This window comes from Crotalus tigris, unplaced genomic scaffold (genome assembly GCF_016545835.1).
Source record: "Crotalus tigris isolate CLP2741 ecotype Arizona unplaced genomic scaffold, ASM1654583v1 scf7180000020842.166937, whole genome shotgun sequence".
In the NCBI taxonomy this organism is placed as follows: domain Eukaryota; kingdom Metazoa; phylum Chordata; class Lepidosauria; order Squamata; family Viperidae; genus Crotalus; species Crotalus tigris.
The window spans coordinates 132,094-153,399 of record NW_024098211.1 but is presented as its reverse complement, the minus strand read 5'-3'; the positions used below and the strand labels follow the sequence as shown (position 1 = coordinate 153,399).

Below are 21,306 nucleotides of genomic sequence, written 5' to 3'. Positions count from 1 at the left end.
ACAATTTCTAGTAGTCTCCTATTTTACTTCCCTTCTATAGATCTGCCAGGTTTGACTAGGTAGTGCCTCCTTCCTGCCCGAATATTCGATGTAGTTAAATAACAAGTAATTATTTTTCATGCGAATTTAAAATGGTAAAGGCAATTTTGAAAAAAAAAAAAAAAGTGCTGACGGTAGAGAGGAACGCCTCAGCCAACCTATCAATCAGCTTCGAGAGCCCTTTGAGGTAGGCTGTTTTAAAATTCTGCATGGTTTCTGAGGTTAATGAGTTTTATTCATAAGGATCCCTGCCTCTTCCAAGTTCCTTCTCTAGGTTAGGCTGGAGAAGAAGAAAGGAGAGGCGAGGAGAGGCAAGAAGGACTTTGGAAGCGATCTCTAAAAGTGAGTTTTGCAGTTCTGATTTGAAAGGGGTCTTCTGGTCATCTTGCATCTTGGTTCAGGTTCTCTGGGTACAAAAATATCCACCTTTTTTTTCCAGGCGTGTCAAGCCAGGGATTCCTAGACCTCATGGTTGACCTTATCTATTACAGTCTGCCTATTATTCTGTTAAATTCACCTGCCTTTGCCTTAATTTTACTTAATATTGTTTGGTCTGCTCTTTGTCATCTTTTAACCCGTAAGGAACATGGGCTATCAGTTGTAGCATGGCTTATGGAGACGGGATCTGGCTGTTGGGAGCCAATGGGTTTGCTATGTCTTTTATGAGCCAACTGGATTGCTGAGGGTTTAAGAAGGTTTGAACAATTCAATGGATGCTCCAGTTAGATGATTGTTCAGTGCAAGGTATGGTCAAAAAGTCAAAAGCCCTGTACTGGTCTGGTACATGATCTAAGCCAGTGGTTCTCAACCTGTGGGTCGGGACCCCATTTGGGGTCGAACGACCATTTCACGGGGGTCACCAAACAAGGCTGTCCACCATTTTTTCCCCCTTTTCTTTGGCCACGCCCCTGGCACCCGGTGATGTATAAGTGGTTGGGGGTCACCACAACATGGGGAACTATATTATGGGGTCGTGGCATTAGAAAGGTTGAGAACCACTGGTCTAAGCTATAATATTACAGCGATTCATTAATGAAACCTTTTTTTGAAGCCAACAAACCTAGGAGACCGCCCACTTTTCACAGTATTTCAGATCTGAGCTCCATGCCCTCCATTACCAGTTGAGGTTGAGTGGGGTCTTCGAAGGAGAAGAGGTTTGCCTTTGGATGGGCCCTGAAGCCCTTGGGTGTTGGTGTTGGTGTTTGAGCTGATGATTCCTTCTGTTCACGGGGTCTTTATCACTGTTTGTGGGGCTGTCTCCCAACTTCACTGGCTTAAAAAAAAAAAAAAGATTGGACCAATTCATGAAAGCTGCCTTGTGTAATGATATGTGGGAATGTGTTTGGGAGAAAAGAAGAGCCACAGACTAGGCACTGATCAGAGCTGAGTCTACAAAAGGAACGGGGGCAAGGCAAACATCTCAGAAGGGGCCCTCACTAGGCTGTGAAAGGATGGGGGGGGAGAGGTGAACTTTCCAGCTTGCAAGATTCTATTAACATAACTTTACAATAAAGAGCTAATAATTCTGGGTGTGCTTCTTGTTTGGAATGCCTTGCAAGTTTATAATTGTGTTTTACATTTTGAGTTGTACATCGCCCCAAGGGCTGATGGGCATGGATAAATACATACTTGTGATGAGGTGGATTTGAAGTTGGCAAGAATAAATTGTCAGTTTCCCCCTTCCCTGTTTTGGAAAGCCAATATTAGCTCTTCCATCTTGACCCAAGAGTCTTGAGGGTGAAGGTTTGTTCTGCGAGCTGGTAGGTTGGTTTCAAAATGTTTCGTTTACCAGGCTGGGTAACATCTTCAGCGGAGTTTAGGGGGGGGGGATGTCAGTGTCGGTGTTCTTCTGTTGATAAGGGCTTCAGGTGTGGGTGTGTCAAGTGAGGGTCTTGTGATGAGTCATCAGAGAGAGGCTTGTGATGGGTCTTGTGATGGGGAGATCATGTCAGGTTTGGGTCCCATCAGGGCAGGGTCTCGTGGTGAGTCAAGTGTGGGTGTGTCAAGTGAGAGTCTCATGATGGGTCAGCTGGGGTGTGTCAAGTGAGGGTCTTGTGATGGGTCAAGTGTGGGTCACCAGTGAGAGTCTTGTGGTGGATATTGTGATGGGTCAGGTGTGGGTGTGTCAAGTGAGTGTCTTGTGGTGGGTCTTGTGATGGGCCAGGTGTGGGCGTGTCAAGTAAGGGTCTTGTGATGGGTCAGGTGTGAGTCTGTAGGATGAGAGTAGAGTTTTGTTCTCCGAGCTCGTGATGGGTCAGGTGTGGGTATGTCAAGTGAGGTCTTGTGAGGGTCAAGTGTGGGTCACCAGCAAGAGTCTTGTGGTGGATCTTGTGATGGGTCAGTGTGGGCGTGTCAAGTGAGGGTCTTGTGATGGGTCAGGTGTGAGTCTGTAGGATGAGGGTAGAGGTTTTGTTCTCCGAGCTTGTGGGTTGGTTTCTGAACATTTTGTTACCAGGCTAGGAGACATCTTCAGCGGCGTTTAGGGGGGGTGTCAGTTGTTGGTGTTCTTCTGTTTATAAGGGCTTCATGTGGTCGGTGGGTCTTGTGATGGGGAGGTCATGCCAGGTGAGGGTCCCATCAGGGCAGGGTCTTGTGATGGATCAGGTGTGGGTGTGACAAGTGAGGGTCTTACAGTGGGTTCTGTGATAGGTCAGGTGTTAGACATTAGTGGGAGTCTTGTGGTGGATCTTGTGATGGGAAGGTTACATCACAGTGATGGTCAATGGGAGGTGAAGTGCTGGTGGGAGGGGTACTTGCGTGTGTTGGTTGAGGGTGGGTCCTGTCTCTGCTTGATTTGGATCCTGATGGGTTTGTAGGCTGGTGGTAGGTCGATGTATCTGTGGATGGAAGCCACGGATGGAAACTCATCAAGGAGAGAAGCAACCTGGAACTAAGGAGAAACTTCCTGACAGTTAGAACAATTAACCAGTGGAACAACCTGCCTCCAGAAGCGGCGAATGCTCCAACACTGGAAGTTTTTAAGAAGGGACTGGGCAGCCATTTGTCTGAAATGGTATAGGGTTTCCTGCCTGAGCAGGGGGTTGGACTAGATGACCTCCAAGGATCCTTCCAACTTTATTATTATTATTATTGATCATCGCACAGTCAGCCAGATGTTCAGACTGGATTTGGCATTTTGTCTCTCTATCGAGTCCTTACCAAGGACCTGGGATAGGCAGATGTGGATGATGATGATGATGATGATGACTACTACTACTACTACTATTGCTATTAGTATTACTATCTGACAAAACAAGTCAGAAAGCAAGGGACTTTGGTGAACTTAGTGAAGGGTTTTTCCTTTTGAGGCTTCCGCTTCCCTGTGTGAGATGCAGACAAGACATTTGGAGACGGCGCTAATTTTAATAAGGACCATCAGCTCCTCTGATATTTTTACAGATGGAGGTTTCAGAGTCACGTGGAGTTTAGGAGCTCCAGGTTATCACTTCCATAATGCCCATAAGGTGGCAACCTTGTGCCAACTTATCCAGGAATCAAGCTGGCTAGGAATAGTCAGTCCTGGACTCGTAAACCCTGGAAACCAAAACATGAGAAATATTTCCTGGCTGCTCTAGCAAGATCATACTCTCTGTTGCTTACACTGGTGACATTGAAATACCAATGTTGTTCCAAGCAGATTAGATTTATAATTTAGTTTAAAGGGTTAGACTAGCGGTTCTCCACCTGTGGGTCGGGACCCCATTTGGGGTCGAACGACCATTTCACGGGGGTCGCCAAACAACGCAGTCCGCCATTTTTTCCCCCTTTTCCTTAGCTGTGCTACTCCCTTTTATTCTATTGGCTTTTGGAAACCAATAGAATTAGACTCTCTTGAATAGAGTCTAATTCTATTGAATTGTCCAGGCTGTCTCTGCCCTACTGAGCCGGCCAAAAGTCCCATTCTGCAAACGATGCTGCAAGTTGTCTGCAGTGAAGGCGAGCTGTCTGGAAGTTTCCACCCCTCCCTGCTGAGCAACTACTAAAAATGTAAGCAAAAGAGGGCCAGGGGTGGGAGGTGGGAGGCCGGCGGGCGCAGGGAGGGTTGCTGGCACGCGTGGGGCCCGGCGGGTGCCTTACCTCCCTTGGGCTGGGCCAGCTGGTGGCCCAGCCGGTGGTCGCCCTGCGCCATCTCTGCCGCTTGCCAGCTACGCCTCGGCCGGCGCAGGGGGCGGCACCACGCATGCATGGTGCTCCCAGGCAGGGAAAGTCCTCAACATACGACCGGTTGGGTAGTCCTTGACTTATGACCAGTTGGGGGTCGCGGCATTAAAAAGGTTGAGAACCGCTGGGTTAGACACATTTTTCCATTTTCTTTAACAAGATTTATTGAAATGGATGGGATGGGGGTGGGTGGGTTTATAAACATTCCAGCAACTGAACCCCTGCCAACTTAGAATTTATATATACCTGGGTTTCTTAGGAGACAGACTTTTAGACTTTCTCTTTTTAGTATGAATTAAGAACAAAATGGGTCTTTTCGCTGATAACAGGGAAGTTTCCAATTGGTGTGTATCTCATAGTCTGGGAACCAACTTTTACATCGCCTTTGACAGAGGGTCAAAGGTTTTTAACATTATGAGAAAAAGAGCAATACGGATTGCTGGTGGGATTCAGCTGGTTTGCACCCCTTCCGCAGAACCGGTAGCTAATGTTTTGTTGCCCTCTTGATGGCTAGACCATTACAGACTGCATGTCAAATCCTGATTTAAACTGAGCCAGCCTGGAGCAATTAATTCTCTGAAATGAAGTTTGTTCCTTCTACTATAACCAGATTTTTTTGGAGGGGGGGGTTGTGTGTGTGTGTGTGTGTGTGTGTGTTCTGAGAACCATATGAGCACTTTTGTGAGTTGAGTGGCTTTCCAGCCGACAAGCCCAGCGTCGTATCCACTGCCATTTTTGGGAGGAAAAACAAGAGAGGAATCTAATGAAAGAAACAGGGTGTGGTTATTAAAAAAAAAAAATAGCCAAGATGGCAGCCGTGGGCGTGTAATCAATGCCCCATCCCTGGGCAGAGCTTGAAGTCCACCCTCCTGACTTTTTGGACCCTAACCCTGTGGCCACCTCTACGGTGAACAAATCTAACAAACAAGTGATATAAAAGGATGTAAATCACAGTTCCGTCACCTTCTGAATGTCTGCAGTTCTTCCTTTCTCAGTATATCCGGGAACAATCCTAGAAGTTGAATTGGGCAAACGTTTCATCAGCTCATGCCTGAAGTAGGACAATTTAGACTGAACGTGACATCGGATCCAGCATGGAGAAGGATCAGCTGGGTGGAGGTGAACATTCCAGACACTGGCGTGGGTTCCCGCTTGCAGATTTGGTCACGTCAGGCTCAGGTGAAGACATTCTCTGCTTCTCCTTGATCATTAGCAGTGGCTAGTAGCTGTCATTAGAGGATTAAACTAGAGGGAGCCGTATTGGCCAGATCCCTCCTGATCTGACAAGTAACATGCTGTAAGCAGAGCCGGCAGGCCATTGGCAAAGTATTTGTCTGGGAAAGTTAATGAGGACACACGACTTGTGATGTGTCTTTGTGATGTTTCATAGTATGCTTATTGCACAATTGAAGTGTTTGAGGTTGAAATCACACTGAGAGGTGTTTTCCATTGACTCAAAGCTTCTCTCTCTCTCCCTCTCCCTCCCTGTCTCCTTCTCTCTCTCTCCCCTCCTTCCCTCCCTCTCCCTCCCGCTCACACCCTCTCCCTCCCTCCCTCCCTCCCTCTCTCCCTCTCTCTCCCCTCCTTCCCTCTCTCTCTCCCTCCCTCTCTTCCCTCCTTCCCTCCCTCTCCCTCCCGCTCACTCGTTCTCCCTCCCTCCCTCTCTCCCTCCCTCTCTCCCCTCCTTCCCTCTCTCTCCCTCCCTCTCTCCCCTCCTTCCCTCTCTCTCTCCCTCCCTCTCTCCCCTCCTTCCCTCCCTCTCCCTCTCGCTCACTCCTTCTCCCTCCCTCCTTCTCCTTCCCCCTCTCCCTCCTCTCTCTCCTCCCTCCCTCTCTCCCTCCCTCTCCCCTCCTTCCCTCCCTCTCTCTCCCTCCCTCTCTCCTTCCCTCTCTCTCTCCCTCCCTCTCAATCTCACTCCTCCTTCCCTCCCTCTCTCTCCCTCCCTCCAAGGTTGACTCAGCTTTCCATCCTTCCAAGGTTAGTAAAATGAGGACCCAGATTGTTGGCAACAGGCTAACCCTGGAAACTGCTTAGAGAGGGCTGTAAAGCACTGTGAAGCGGTATATAAGTCTAAGTGCTACAGCTAAGTCTAAGTAAGTAAGTAAGGAGGGAGGGAGGGAGGGAGAAAGAGATATCTGTGGTGGCACAGTGGTTACAATGGAGCATTGCAGGCAAACTCTGCCAGAAGCCAAGAGTTCGATCCTGACCAGCTCAAGGTTGACTCAGCCTTACATCCTTCCAAGGTCGGTAAAATGAGGAGCCAGGTTGTTGGGGGCAACATGCTGACTTTGTAAACCGCTTAGAGAGGGCTGTAAAGCACTATGAAGCGGTATACACGTCTAAATTCTATTGCTAGTCCTTCCTTCCTTCCTTCCTTCCTTCCTTCCTTCCTTCCTTCCTTCCTTCCTTCCTTCCTTCCTTCCTTCCTTCCTTGATGGTGCAATGGTCATAATGCAGCATTGCAGGCTGACTCTGCCCACTGCCAGCAGTTCGATCCTGACCGGTTCAAGGTTGACTCAGCCTTCCATCCTTCCAAGGTCGGTCAAAAGAGGACCCAAATTGTTGGGGGTCCTCAAGATGCTGACTCTGCAAACGCTTAGAGAGGGCCGTAAAGCACCGTGAAGGGCTATATAAGTCTAAGTGCTGTCGCTATTGCTACTAGCTATCTGAAATATCAGGTTAGGGACAGTTCTCTGTGCGATTGCTGAGCGTTGCCTCTGCCTTGATGCTGGCTAATCAATCAATCCAATCTTACCTTATTACTCGCCTCTTTGATCACGTTTGCTTCATCAAGAACGAACATTAGTCATGCATTATATTGTTTTCCCGTTGCTTTGAGTTCGATGCTGTAAGTCTCTTGGAGAATTATCTCTGCTAAGCTGAAGGAAGGTGTGAGTTTGTGTACAAGTTTGTAGCATCTCTTGCTCAACACCCACCCGCCTGCTCCAGTTTCACAGAGCCCTCAATCACTCCGGGGGCAACAATGGCATTAGGCTAACCAGCTTAACCAAGAGGGCTAGAGGTGGGGCAGATTAGGGCTGTGTCAAGGAATCGAAGTGCTGTATTTAAGCTCCAGCCAGGCCTTGGCAGTTCCTGCCCACTCCAGCCGAGAAAGACTTCCTGGGAAAGTGTCCCATGTCAAGAGTTTTTCTCGGAGATGTTTCCATGGGTGAGTGAGTTTGGGGTCGATAAGAAAGCGGAACTTTTCAGGGGACAAAAAACAAACAAACAAAAAAGCCGGAGGGAAACCTGGCTGGAGCTCTCTGGGCACTGCAATCACTGTGGGATTGGAGTGACATTGTCGATTCTCCGCAGGACAACGCACTGCAGGACAATTTAACAATTCTGTTTGATTATTTAAAATATTCTTTAAAAAAAAAACTTATCTTCACATTTGCCATTCCCAAGGAAGGAAGGAAGGAAGAGAATGGGAAGAAGAAGGGAGGGAGGGAATGGGAAGAGGAAGGAAGGGAGGGAGGAAATGGGAAAAGAAGGAAGGGAGGGAGGAAATGGGAAGAGGAAGGGAGGAAGGGAATGGGAAGAGGAAGGAAAGGAGGGAGGAAATGGGAAAGGAAGGAAGAAAGGAAGGGAATGGGAAGAGGGAGGGAGGGAGGAAATGGGAAGAGGAAGGGAGGGAGGAAATGGGAAAAGGGAGGGAGGAAATGGGAAGTTGAAGGGAGGGAGGGAATGGGAAGAGGAAGGGAGGGAGGGAATGGGAAGAGGAAGGAAGGGAGGGAGGGAATGGGAAGAGGAAGGAAGGGAGGGAGGAAATGGGAAAAGGAAGGGAGGGAGGGAGGAAATGGGAAGAGGAAGGGAGGGAGGAAATGGGAAGAGGAAGGAAGGGAAGGAGGGGGAGAGGGAAAGGGAAAAGGAAGGAGGGAAGGAAGATAACAGTGCTTGAGATTATTATAAAGGGAATTAAAATTAGATTTGCCAATAGAATATACATTTATGGTTGGGTATACACCTAGTCTTGGACTTACAACAGTTCATCCCAATCTGGAATGGGATGGGGGGGGGAAGATACTCAAGAGGAGGCTCTTCTCCTTTGCTTTGCCAAGGTGTGCGAAGAGGTGTGGACCGCAAGGGCACAGGCCTGCTCCCAGGTGCACGTTCTAGGGCGGGTGGTGTAAATCCTGAGCATTGCTCACCGGTGCAGGAAGTAGCAAACTTTTTTTGCCCACCTATCCAGTCCTCCGAAGGACCTGGCAGAGGCAGAGGGGGAGGCTGGATGGTGTTACAAATGTGGTGGCAGGATATTGTCGTAAACTCATCTTTTGCAATTGACTGATGGTGAATTTGTCAGTGCCAATGGTGTCGTGGATGGATGGAGACACACACAGAGAGAGAGAGAGAGAGAGAGAGAGGAGAAAGAAAAAGAAAGAGAGAAAGAGAGAGGAGAAAGACAGAAAGAGAAAGAGAGAGAGGAGAAAGAAAGAGAAAGAGAAAAAGAGAGAGAAGGAGAAAGAGAGAGAAAGAGAGAGAGGAGAGAGAGAGAGAAAGAAAGAGAGGAGAGAAAGAGAAAGGAGAAAGAGAGAAAGAGGAGAGAAAGAAAGAAAGAAAGAAAGAAAGAAAGAGAGGAGAAAGAGAAAAAGAAAAAGAGAGAGGAGAAAGAGAAAGAGAGAAAGAGAAAGAAAAAGGAGAAAAAAAGAGAAAACTCCTAAAGCAACAATATCACGAGCTTTGTAAAAACAAAGCTTTTTTTTTTTTTTATGCTCTCAGGAAAGCTGTTTTGCTTGCATCACTGCACTTTTCAAAATTGCCCTATGGAGATGCTTTGCATACCTCACAAGTGCATTTGTATCAGGTGTGTGTGTGTGTGTATTGCTGTGGCAGTAAGGTGTTGCTGTATCTGACAAACCTCAGATTGGAGGCGTGCACGGCTGCCTGTTCCATCGTGGTTGGCAAATGCTGGAACACAACATGAGTTGTGGAATTTCACAGCTGCGGTTGATCTGAAGAAACGTTGCCCTGAGTTGAGAAACGGGAATTTTCTTTGTGGTTCCTGGCATTGTGCAAACATCCTTCTCCTTTGGATTGCAGAGGTGTGTTATAAAATTAGGTTTTAAATATTAATCCTACCTCAGCCAACTTTAATCCTGGATTTTAGCTGCTTTCAGAATGGCAAGAAGCTAATCAATAGACCAGGCAGTTCCTTTAGTTAATTAACAGTCTGTTTCACCACCTACCATTCTGGTTATGCTGAAAACCCACGGGATGTTGCAAACGGTCCTTGCAAATATTCACACAACTAAGGGAGGTTGCATGCATTTCAAAACAAGGTTGGAAAATCCCACTTGTTTTCCATCTACTTGGTCTCCCCTGCCCTGTTCTGCCAGCCTCCTCTTTGATAGTTTGGGTGACTGACAGCAGTAGTGATCCCGGCTCAAGGCCAGACTCCGTTGGCCAACTTGACTTGGAGGAACTTACTTTTTTTTTTTTTGTCAGCGCTGTGTAATGTGTCAGAACTTTCTCCTTAGTTACAGGTTGTGTCTCCTTAGTTACAGGTTGCGTCTCTCCTTAGTTTCCATCCGCTGCTTCTTGTCCTGCCTTTCAGTGCTTGGGAAACCAGGTTGACCCCCTCCTCTTCTTTGTGGCAGCCCCTCAGATATTGGAACACTGTTATCATGTCACCCCTCGTCCTTCTTTTCTCTAGACTAGACCTACCCAGCTAAGGAGAAGCGTACTGACGGGAAGAGCAATCAACCAGTTGAATGGCTTGCCTTCAGAAGCTGTGGGTGCTCCAACACTGGAGGTTTTTAAGAAGAGACTGGACAGCCACTTGTCCAGAATGGTTATAGGGTCTCCTGCTTGAGCAGGGGGTTGGACTAGATGACCTCCAAGGTCCCTTCCAACTCTTCTGTTATTTTGTATTGCTTGATTATTGTTTTACTTATGGGTTTTATTGTTGTGAGCTGCCCAGAGTTGCTTCAGTGGGCAGCAACTAGACATCCCACAGGCTTTAATCTCGCCTCATCATTAATACCGCTCGCTCTCCAAAAGACCCTCAGCTCTTCCTCAAGGGCATGTTGAGTGCTGTCCAGTCCAAGGGGCCCCTCATCCAGCCCTATTTAGTCAGTGATTTTATCCCTGTGGTTTCTGATATGAGAGAGAGGGGGGGGAGAGGGAGAGAGAGAAAGGGAGAAAGAGAAGAGAGAAGAGAGAGGAGAGAGAGAAGAAGAAAGAGAGAGAGATCCATTATAGTATTTAACAACACTTTTTGAAAAGCTTAGAGGCACATCAACAGATTTATATATGTGCTCTGGGTAATATATATACACACGGGCCATTTGACAAGCACAAAATATTTGGGAAGTTCACCACTTAAAGCAGTGGTTCTCAACCTTTTTAATGCTGCGACACCCAACTGGTCGTAAGTCGAGGACTAAACCGGTCGTAAGTCGAGGACTACCCAACCGGTCGTAAGTCGAGGACTTTCCCTGCCTGGGAGCTCCATGCATGCGTGGTGCCGCCCCCTGCACCGGCCGTAGCTGGCAAGCGGCAGAGATGGAGCAGGCTGACCACCGGCTGGGCCACCAGCTGGCCCAGCCCAAGGTAGGTAAGGCACCCGCCGGAAAAGGGGGAAAAAAATGGCGGACAGCCTTGCTTGGCGACCCCCGTGAAATGGTCAATCGACCCCCAATGGGGTTGCGACCCATAGGCTGAGAACCGCTGACTTAAAGCCTGCTGAGCTGTAGTTTCAAGTCCGTAATTCGAGCAGCCTTAGCTCAGCGGAGTATCACTTGATGACAAATTTCTCAGCATTATTTCATGAATGCATAGTGGAAACGTACAACGAGAAATATGGAAGCTGCTAAATGAAGAGGGCTTAAAGAAAATATTTGTAACTCACAGTTGAATGGTGGGGTTAGGGTTAGAGCCAGTGCTGAGATTCAAATATGGCGGGACAACCGGTTCTCTGTGTGGATGCCACTTCCGGAAGTCCATTCTGGGCCTGGGCAGCAAAAAATTAGCCACCGGTTCTGTCAAAGTGGTTGGAACTGGCTGAATCCCACCACTGGTTAGAGCTAACCCCAGGGATGCCTTAGTCTGTAGAAGCCTAATGTTGATATGGAAGTCTATCTTGATCAAGCCAGGTATTGGGAGAGCACCAAGATGATCTAAATTCATATCTAAGTTGGGTTTGCTTCTAATCTATCTATAATACTGGTATGAGGTTAAAGTAGCTTTGATCTCCCAGATATATTAGAATAGAATGGAGCTAAAAGGGACCTTGGAGGTCTTCTAGTCCAGCCCCCTGCTCAAGCAGAACTTATACTGTTTCAGACAAGTGACTGTCCAGTCTCTTCTTAAAAGGCTCCAGTGATGGAGCATCCACAACTTCTGGAGGCAAGGAGTTCCACTGGTTGATTGTCCTCACTGTCAGGAAGTTTCTCCTTAATTCCAGGTTGCTTCTCTCCTTGATTAGTTTCCATCCGTTGCTTCTCGTCCTTCCATCTGGTGAGCAATCTAGCCCCCTCTGCCTTGTGGCAGCCCCTCAAATACTAGAACATGGCTATGTATTAATTTATGGTGGTGTCTATACATTACATATAGGCAAGCACTTCTGGGAACGTGAAGGTTTCAATTTTCCAAATCTTACATTTATTTATTTATTTATTTATTTATTTATTTATTTATTTATTTATGAGACTTATATACCGCTTTAAGTGCAAGCACTCTCTAAGCGGTGTACACCAGTAAGCAGAACCGCTGACCTGCTGAACACAGTCAGCTAAAGTGGCCTGCAGTACTTACACTCTAACTGCTGCGCCACCTCAGCTCATGACATTCACCAAGGATGGACTACTTCATGATAGGACTCTCTCCTTAAACAGGTGGGCATGTTCAAAAGGGTTAAGCATCTTTGATAAAAACAAGTTATGCCTCAAAAGGCCGGCCCTTACTTCTACAGTCAGAAGACACACGATTGAGCCGACTAATCCCACCGACGGGCTACAGACTGTAGGACTGTTTCAAAGGTTGTTCCATAAGCTTTGAAGATTGAACTGTGTGCTTTGATGTGTCCTCCTGTCAGATCCTGCCAAGAGCTTGGAAATGAAGGACACCACGTCTTTGGTTGGCGCGTACTACAGTGGGAAGTCGGTCCTCGTTACAGGAGCCACGGGATTTATGGGCAAAGTCCTGGTCGAGAAGCTTCTCCGTTCCTGCCACGATGTGAAAACCATCTACGTGTGTGTGAGGCCGAAAGGTGGACGTTCCATGCAGACTCGAGTGGAGCATCTGCTGAAATGCAAGGTAGGGAACGCAAAGGTGGACAGAAACGGGGAGCAGCTGGTAGAGTTGTGCCATAGGTTCGCTGCTGTGGTGAGGAAGCATATCTGGTCTTAATCCCAGAGAGACAAATATGAGATTTGTGCATTTTATTACTTACACACATTTGTAGGCCACCTTAATCAAGTCCACAGTCACAAAGAAAATAAAAAGCACCTAACTAATTACAACATTAATTAGAATAGAACAGAACAGAATAGAATAGAATGGAATGGAAGAGAAGAGAATAGTGAAGTGCAGTGGAGTGGAATGGAATGGAATGGAATAGAATAGAATAGAATAGAATAGAATAGAATAGAATAGAATAGAATAGAATAGAATAGAATAGAATAGAATAGAATAGTGGAATGGAATGGAATGGAATGGAATAGAAGAGAAGAGAAGAGAAGAGTGAAGTGCAGTGGAGTGGAATGGAATGGAATGGAATGGAATGGAATAGAATAGAATAGAATAGAATAGAATAGAATAGAATAGAATAGAATAGAATAGAATAGAATAGAATAGTGGAATGGAATGGAATGGAATGGAATAGAATAGAATAGAATAGAATAGAATAGAATAGAAAAGTGGAGTGGAGTGGAGTGGAGTAGAATAGAATAGAATAGAATAGAATAGAATAGAATAGAATAGAATAGAATAGAATAGAATAGAATAGAATAGAATAGAATAGAATAGTGGAGTGGAGTGGAATGAAAAGTCTGCCCAGCAGTCATTTTGGCTCTATCAGCTTAGGAACCCTGGAGCATTTTTTTTTCCTTCTTTTTAAAGTGAATATTGTCTCTTGAACTCCAGGTGTTTGACAGAGTCCGGGAAGAACGGCCCAGTTTCCATGAGAAGGTTAAGCCCATCAGTGCTGAGTTCACCAAGCCAAATCTGGCCATCTCTTCTGAAGACCTGGAGGAGCTGATTTCTGAGGTCAACGTGATCTTCCATTGTGCTGCAACGGTTCGATTTGATGAGTCCCTGAAGTAAGTTCTCCATGCTCTCTCCTTGGGTTTCTTGCCATCCATCCCCAATCTAGAATAGAATAGAATAGGATAGGATAGGATAGGATAGGATAGGATAGGATAGGATAGGATAGGTTAGGATAGAATAGAATAGAATAGAATAGAATAGAATAGAATAGAATAGAATAGAATAGAATAGAATGGAATGGAATGGAATGGAATGGAATGGAATGGAATGGAATGGAATAGTATAGAATAGGATAGGATAGAATAGAATAGAATAGAATAGAATAGAATAGAATAGAATAGAATAGAATAGAATAGAATAGAATAGAATAGAATAGAGTAGAGTAGAATAGAATAGAATAGAACAACAAAGTTGGAAAGGATCCTTCTAGTATTTTAATAGATAAACAATTGAATATAAACATTTTTCTAGTATTTCTATAAGTAACAACCACATCAATGTGAAGTTTCTTTTCTGAGTAATCATCTTAATCACCTTATCATATATCCTGTTTTTAAAGTTCTTATTTAAATTTATTTTCCCCACAATGTTCAAAAATATTTTTATCTGTTAAGATTTTCTTAGAGTTAATTACACTTAAGTATTTAAGTCTTTTTCCTCGTACAAGCCATCCCAACCATTTTATATTTCTCATATCTTAAAACAAGAAGAAAAAAGAGAGAAGGAAAAAAAGAAATAATATACTACTTGAAAAACATGTCCCTATTAAGCTAAAATACATTTGTATTTTACAAATTTTTTTCTATTCTTTTTAACCATATTCAAACCAATATTTAATCTTTAAGTATTCCATCTAATAAATCCACAGCTAATCTTTTAGAGCTATTCAGAACATTCTTATTGAAGTCTCTCAAAATCCATTACATTTGAGTATCTAAAACTTTTCCCTTATATAAATCATCCAACATTTTTATATTTCTCATATCATTAAAAAAAAGTACTAGGTTACTTAAGTGTGTTTTCTGAAATGATAGGGACTCTCCCCCAAAAATATTTCTTTGGCTTATTGGTTTCGCAGGGGTTTTAAGGAAGGACGCTATTTCCCATCTAAGTAATGGGAAATGGAGCAGGAGCACCTGGGAGGCAAACCAAATCCATTTCCATCCTTTTAAAGCTTAGCATTGAAGTTCTCTGATATTATGTTGGCAAAATTTGGCAACAGGGTGGCCTGGTTTTGGCAAAATCTGATTTGAAACTGTTCCAGGCATCTGGATAAGGTTTGGAACCTGGGAGTGGAAAAATTCCCACTTTCTTTCCAACCAAATTCTTTGATTTTGTTTTTTTTTAAAAATATTCTGCCAAAAACGAGACAGCTGGTTTCTTGGGAAATTAGTACTATTACAACGTGGAATTTGCTGGCCACTGTTTGCCTATTGCTGCTTTGCATCAACCCTCAGAATTTTTCCCAAGATGTTTTTGTTTTTCAAAGGAAAAAAAAATAGAACAACATTTCATCTGAAAATGGATTTGATCTGATACCCTTTAGAGAACATGAAAAAAGGACATTGCCAATATTTTATTCTTTAGTTCTCTGAACCTAGCTGAATGAATGGACACAATGCTGGAAGTTCAAAGGGCTTTAATTCCAGTTTTGCCCATAGGCAGCCTCCAAATAAATAGAAATAAAAGATATGTTCTTTAGGAACAAGGAGAAAAGGTCTTATTCTCCCATTGTCAAAAAGCAAATGGACCAGGAACTGGGTAGAGTTTGGTCTCCACTGTAGGCGATGTTGTGATGTTTATTTGTTTGGGGTTTTTTGTCAACTAATTTGTAAATTCAACCAAGCGAGGGTCATTTCCAATTTTACTAGCAGAGACCTCCCATAAGGTGATATAGATTACAACCTGTGGTCTTCTCCACACTACATGAGACATCTTTCCATCAAGATGTCCTGAAGCTCCTGAGGTAGCTCTTTGGAGACCCAAAAGGATTGGTTTGGACCTGCTCCCACACCAGCTGGACCTCATCCTAGCTGTTTGTGCTTCCTTGAGCAGAAATGCCCTTCTCCTGAACGTCTTGGGCACCCAGCAGCTCCTGAGGCTGGCCCACCAGATGAAGAACCTCGAAGCCCTCATCCATGTTTCCACGGCCTACTCAAATTGTAATCGGAGACACATAGAGGAGGTCTTTTATCCTATCCCTGTGGAGCCAAAGAAGCTTTTGGACATGATGGCGTAAGTAATGGAAACAAACCTCCCTCCTTTGCGATGGATTTGCAAGCATGTTGGAAAGGATCCATGTTGTCTCGTCCTATGCAACTTCCTTTCAAGAGAGAGAGGATTGATGGCAGTGAAGTTCCAGAAATGGTGAAAGGCTTGTCTAGAGTAGATGCACCATGGGAAGAATCTATTTTGTGATCTTTTTTGACCCAATGTTCTGTCTTCTTCTTGGTAAACAGTGATGAGATGGGCGACACTCATGCGGAAGGATGAAAGGATGGATGGATGAATGGATGGATGGGTGCAAGGAAGGAAGGAGGGAAGGAAGGAAGAAGAGAGGGAGGGAGGGAGGGAGGGAGGGAGGAAGGGAGGAAGGAAGGAAGGAAGGAAGGAAGGAAGGAAGGAAGGAAGGAAGGAAGGAAGGAAGGAAGGAAGGATCTTTTAGGAAGACCTGCCATGTACATAAAACTTTAACTTTTCCAAGGACATGCGTATGAAAATATATGAGGACAATGGTTCAGGTTTAATTTCCATGGATATCTTTTATTTTTATTTTTTAAAAAATCTGTTAGGTGGATGGATGAGTCCCTCATTGAAGCGATCACCCCCAATTTGATTGCAGACTGGCCTAACACCTACACCTTCTCCAAAGCTCTGACTGAGCATCTGATCCAGCAGGAGAAAGGAGATTTAAATGTTGCCATCATCAGACCTTCCATCGTGGGAGCTAGTTGGCAGGAGCCCTTCCCAGTAAGTATGCTGCTTCTTCCAGGGCTTGGTTCTCATCCAACATCTAGTAAAAGGGTTGATTTAGAGCAGACATGTCAAACACAAGGCCCGGGGGCCTGATGCGGCCCACATAGTGGTTTCATGAGGCCCGCAAAGCCATCCTGGAAACAGTGAGGGAAAGGCCCCCTGCTGCCTTGGCCCTGGCCCAGGCCAGCTGAGAGCCAATGTACAATTTTGTGGTGGCCATCTTGGCACTTGGCCCGGTGGACCATGCCTTGGCACTTGCCCCGGTCCCACCCCCTTCTGCCAGAGACCCTCAGATCTGTCCCACTCTTGCCCAGGCCCCCATAGACATCCTTGCTGCGAATGATGTCGAACTGGCCACGCCCACCCAGTAGGCCACACCCACTCCATCCACACCCACCCAGTAGGCTGCACCCACTCTGGCCACACCCACCTGCCCCCCCCCAGGGGTAACTGCAATGTTGATGCGGCCCTCAGTGAAATTGAGTTTGACCCCCCTGATTTACAGCCATTCCCTAATGGCTCTAAATAAGAGTACCCTTCTCATAGTTTTGGAAGAAGAGAGGGAAGCCATTATGAATTGAACCTGGATTCATGGATGGAAATCTATCATGGAATCTTATGGTCAGGAGGCCATGAGGTCACATGGATCCAAGAAAATGTCAGCCAGGTGGACTTCACTCTGAATGGTTAAATTAATTTTATGGACACATTGAAACACGGAAGAACAAGCGATGCTGAAAAACAGACAAACAACACATTGAAACATTGAAAAACAGACAAATGATGTTGAAAAACAGACAAACAACACATTGAAACATTGAAAAACAGACAAATGATGTTGAAAAACAGACAAACAACACATTGAAACATTTAAAAAACAGACAAATGATGTTGAAAAACAGACAAACAACCACATTGAAACATTGAAAAACAGACAAACAACACATTGAAACATTGAAAAACAAACAACATATTAAAACATTAAAAAACAAACAAACAACATTGAAAAACAGACACATAACACATTGAAACATTGAAAAACGGACAAACGATGTTGAAAAACATATAAACAACACATTAAAACATTGAAAAACAGACAAACAACACTGGAAAACAGACAAACACATTGAAACATTTAAAAAACAGACAAATGACATTGAAAAACAAGCAACACATTGAAACATTGAAAAACAAACGACACATTGAAACATTAAAAAAAGACAAATGATGTTGAAAAACAGATAAAACCACATTGAAATATTGAAAAACAGACAAACAACACATTGAAACATTGAAAAACAGACAAACAACACATTAAAACATTTAAAAACAGACGAACAACGTTGAAAAACAGACAAACAACACATTGAAACATTGAAAAACAGACAAACAACGTTGAAAAACAGACAAACAACACATTGAAACATTGAAAAACAGACAAACGATGTTGAAAAACAGACAAACAACACAAAGGGGCACGGGTCTAATCTCCAACCAGAAAACACGATCAAATCCCTTGTTTAGAGTCAGGCCCTTCAAATTCATTACAACAATAGAACATCCCTTTATGGAAACTCACATCTGGGGCTACATATTGAGCATCTCTCAACCTATACTCCCCAAACTACACAGAGGTTTCTCAGAATGATCCACAATATTGGGTTGGGTGCCTCAAGGACTCTTTCAAGTAGAAACGTGGGCGATTACGTGAATAGTAAATGCAGAAGAGAAGGTAATAGGAAACCATTTCTTCTTGAAGCTTATGGCTGAAGCCACTGTGACGCCCAGCCTTTTCCCTTTCACATGCTTCACAGCCACTCAGCCTAAAAGATTATTAATTAATGCTTGCATACTAATCAACAAGAACAAAGCATGCCGTAACAGCTCCTTTGACCAGTAGGCTGCCCACACCTTCTTGGGTAAGACCCAGCAGCCTCACTCAGAAAAGCAGGGGAAAATAACTCTCCCATCTTCCAGTCTGACTACCAAAGTCTGTCCGTACAATTTGTGCTGGACAAACAGAACTAATGTCTGCGAAATTCAGGGTTTGGTCGTGAAGGGTCTGTCTTTTTTTTCTTTTCTGTTCCACAGGAGATACACCTAGCTGGAGTCCTAGCTTTAGATGTGTGTCTCTTGATCAAAATTCCAGGAGAAACAAAACGGGTATCCTCCATATTCGTTTTCAAAGTTTGGGCAGGGTTCATGTCTCCGTGTTACCACCGTTTTACATACTTTCTTGTTTGCTAGCTCTCAACAAGCATTGGTATCTTGTTTGTAACATTTGTAACATAAGAGCCGTGCTGGCACAGTGGCTGGAGTGCAGTAGAATAGAATAGAGCTGGAAGGGACCTTGGAGGTCTTCTAGTCCAGCCCCTGCTCAAGCAGGAGAACCTATGCCATCTCAGACAAGTGACTGTCTAGTTTCTTCTTAAAAACCTCTAGTGAGGGAGCACCCACGATTTCTGGTGGCAAGCTGTTCCACTGGTTAATTGTCTTCACTGTTAGGAAGTTTCTCCTTAATTCTAGGTTGCTTCTCTCCTTGATTAGTTTCCAACCGTTGTTTCTCATCCTTCCCTCTGGTGCTTTGGTGAATAACGTAACCCCCTCTTCTTTGTGGCAGCCCCTCAAATACTGGAACGCTGCTATCATGTCTCCCCTATTTCTTCTTTGCTTTAGACTAGCCAAACCCAAGTCCTGCAGCTGTTCTTCATATGTTTTGGTCTCCAGGCCTTGGATCATCTTAGTTGCTCTTCTCTGTTTTTTTTCCAAGCTCTCAACATCATTTTTGTGATATGGTGACCAAAATTGGCTGCAGTATTCCAGGTGTGGTCTCACTAGCGTTTTATAAAGCAGTAATAATACTTTGCGTGATCTTGATTCAATGCCTCTGTTTATACAACCCAGGATTGTCTTAGCTTTTTTGCCTGCTGCTGCACATGGCTGGCTCATGGTCAAGTGATCGTCCACTAGGACTCCAAGGTCCCTCTCACAGTTGCTGTTTTTGAGTACTGCAGGCTAATTGAGGTGACTCCTGGCTGCCAGCAGTTTGGCAGTTCGATCCTGATGGGGCTCAAGGTTGACTCAGCCTTCCATCTTTCCGAGGTCGGTAAAATGAGGACCTGGATTGTTGGGGGGCAATAGGCTGACTCTGCAAACCGCTTAGAGAGGGCTGTGAAGCACTGTGAAATGGTAGATAAATGTAAGTGCTAGTGCTATTTGCTCAATCAATCTCTGAACAGCGAAATTCTGCGTAAGAAACTCAATTTTCAGCCTCGAGGATGTCTGACCCCGTTAGCCAGCAAAAATAAACTGTGCATAATCTTAATGTAACACATGCCTCATGCTTCACAACAATTGTTCTCCTATATTTTGTTTCTCAGGGCTGGGTTGACAACTTCAATGGCATAAGTGGCTTCCTGGTTGCGGTAGGTAAAGATGAAAATAGGACTTGGGTTTTCTCAGTCTTAGGGGAAAAGACAAAGGGTGAAGTCCAGCTGAAGAGATCGGGGCAGAGCAAAGTCCAGGCTGATCAAGAAGCAGCCTGACACATTGCGAGCAAGTTCAAGAGCTTTCGGCTTTCCTGACAATTGTGACAGGAAGGCACCACAATGCTCACATCACAGCAGTGGAAGGCCAGATTCTGGGGTGGGCAGTTCAGTTCAGGAGAACTTATCTTATCCCCTTCAGCTGTTAAAGAATTCAAATCTTGGACTATATAGAACAGTGGTTCTCAACCTTTTTAATGCCGAGACCCCCCAACCGGTCGTAAGTCGAGGACTACCCAAATGGTCGTACGTCGAGGACTTTCCCTGCCCGGGAGCGCCGCGCATGCGTGGTGCCGCCCCCTGTGCCGGCCGAGGCGTAGCTGGCAAGGGGCAGCGACGGCACAGGGCGACCACCGGCTGGGCCACCAGCTGGCCCAGCCCAAGGGAGGTAAGGCACCCGCTGGGCCCCACGCGTGCCAGCAACCCTCCCTGCGCCCGCCAGCCTCCCACCTCCCAACCTTGGCCCTCTTTTACTTGCATTTTTAGTAGTTGCTCAGCAGGGAGGGGTGGAAACTTCCAGACAGCTCGCCTTCGCTGCAGACAACTTGCAGCACCGTTTGCAGACTGGGGCTTTTGGTGGGCTCAGCAGGGCAGAGACAGCCTGGACAATTCCTATTGGCTTTTGAAAGCCAATAGAATTAGACTCTATTCAAGAGAGTCTATTCTATTGGCTTTCAAAAGCCCATAGAATAAAAGGGAGTAGCACAGCTAAGGAAAAGGGGGAAAAAATGGCGGACTGCGTTGTTTGGCGACCCCCGTGAAATGGTCGTTCGACCCCAAATGGGGTCCCGACCCACAGGTTGAGAAGCGCTGATATAGAATATAGAATTCTTTATTGGCCAAGTGTGATTGGACACACAAGGAATTTGTCTCCGGTGCAGAAGCTCTCCGTGTACATAAAGCTATAGGTGATAAATCATGATCGTAGTCATCGTAAAACTACCTTCATCATAAACCACAAGATACAACACTTAGTGATAGTCATAGAACAGTGGTGGCGAACCTATGGCACGGGTGCCAGAGGTGGCACTCAGAGCCCTCTCTGTGGGCACATGCACCATGACCCGGAGATGGCAATTGTCCCTTTCAACCAGCTGCCTGCTAACTCGCCGAGGTCCCATGTGGCACAGTGGGTTTCCCTCCCCCCTATCCCATCGCTCCTGGCCTCGCATGCTCTCCTCCTCCTCCTCCTGCACGACCCACTGCATCGCCTCAACTGTCGGCCATCCATCCAGCTCGGACGCAACTTGCTGGCGACGGGGTGCGGAGCCCCAGAGTGCACCAGTTGAGGGGCCAGCAGGCTGTGGCTGCTGACGGACACTTCGGCCCCCATGTGCTCACTAGCCTCTGTGTGCGGGGGCCAATGATGTCAGGC

At 45.5% G+C, this 21,306-nt stretch overlaps 1 protein-coding gene across 4 annotated transcripts in view; it reads left to right on the top strand.

Moving 5' to 3' along the window:
* The first annotated feature begins 306 nt into the window (after positions 1-306).
* Positions 307-21,306, top strand: part of LOC120319579 (fatty acyl-CoA reductase 1-like) — a 31,416-nt gene continuing 10,416 nt past the window's right edge. For 2 of the 4 annotated variants that reach the window (XM_039368584.1, XM_039368583.1), the window contains exons 1-6: positions 7,311-7,369; positions 12,239-12,459; positions 13,288-13,463; positions 15,466-15,645; positions 16,203-16,380; positions 19,767-19,811. In XM_039368584.1, the coding sequence (XP_039224518.1) occupies positions 7,336-7,369; positions 12,239-12,459; positions 13,288-13,463; positions 15,466-15,645; positions 16,203-16,380; positions 19,767-19,811 (834 nt within the window). In that variant the 5' untranslated portion in view covers positions 7,311-7,335. Of the gene's footprint in view, positions 382-6,117; positions 6,178-7,310; positions 7,370-12,238; positions 12,460-13,287; positions 13,464-15,465; positions 15,646-16,202; positions 16,381-19,766; positions 19,812-21,306 lie in introns of those variants that run through there. The other 2 variants (XM_039368586.1, XM_039368585.1) reach the window with 2 other exon arrangements.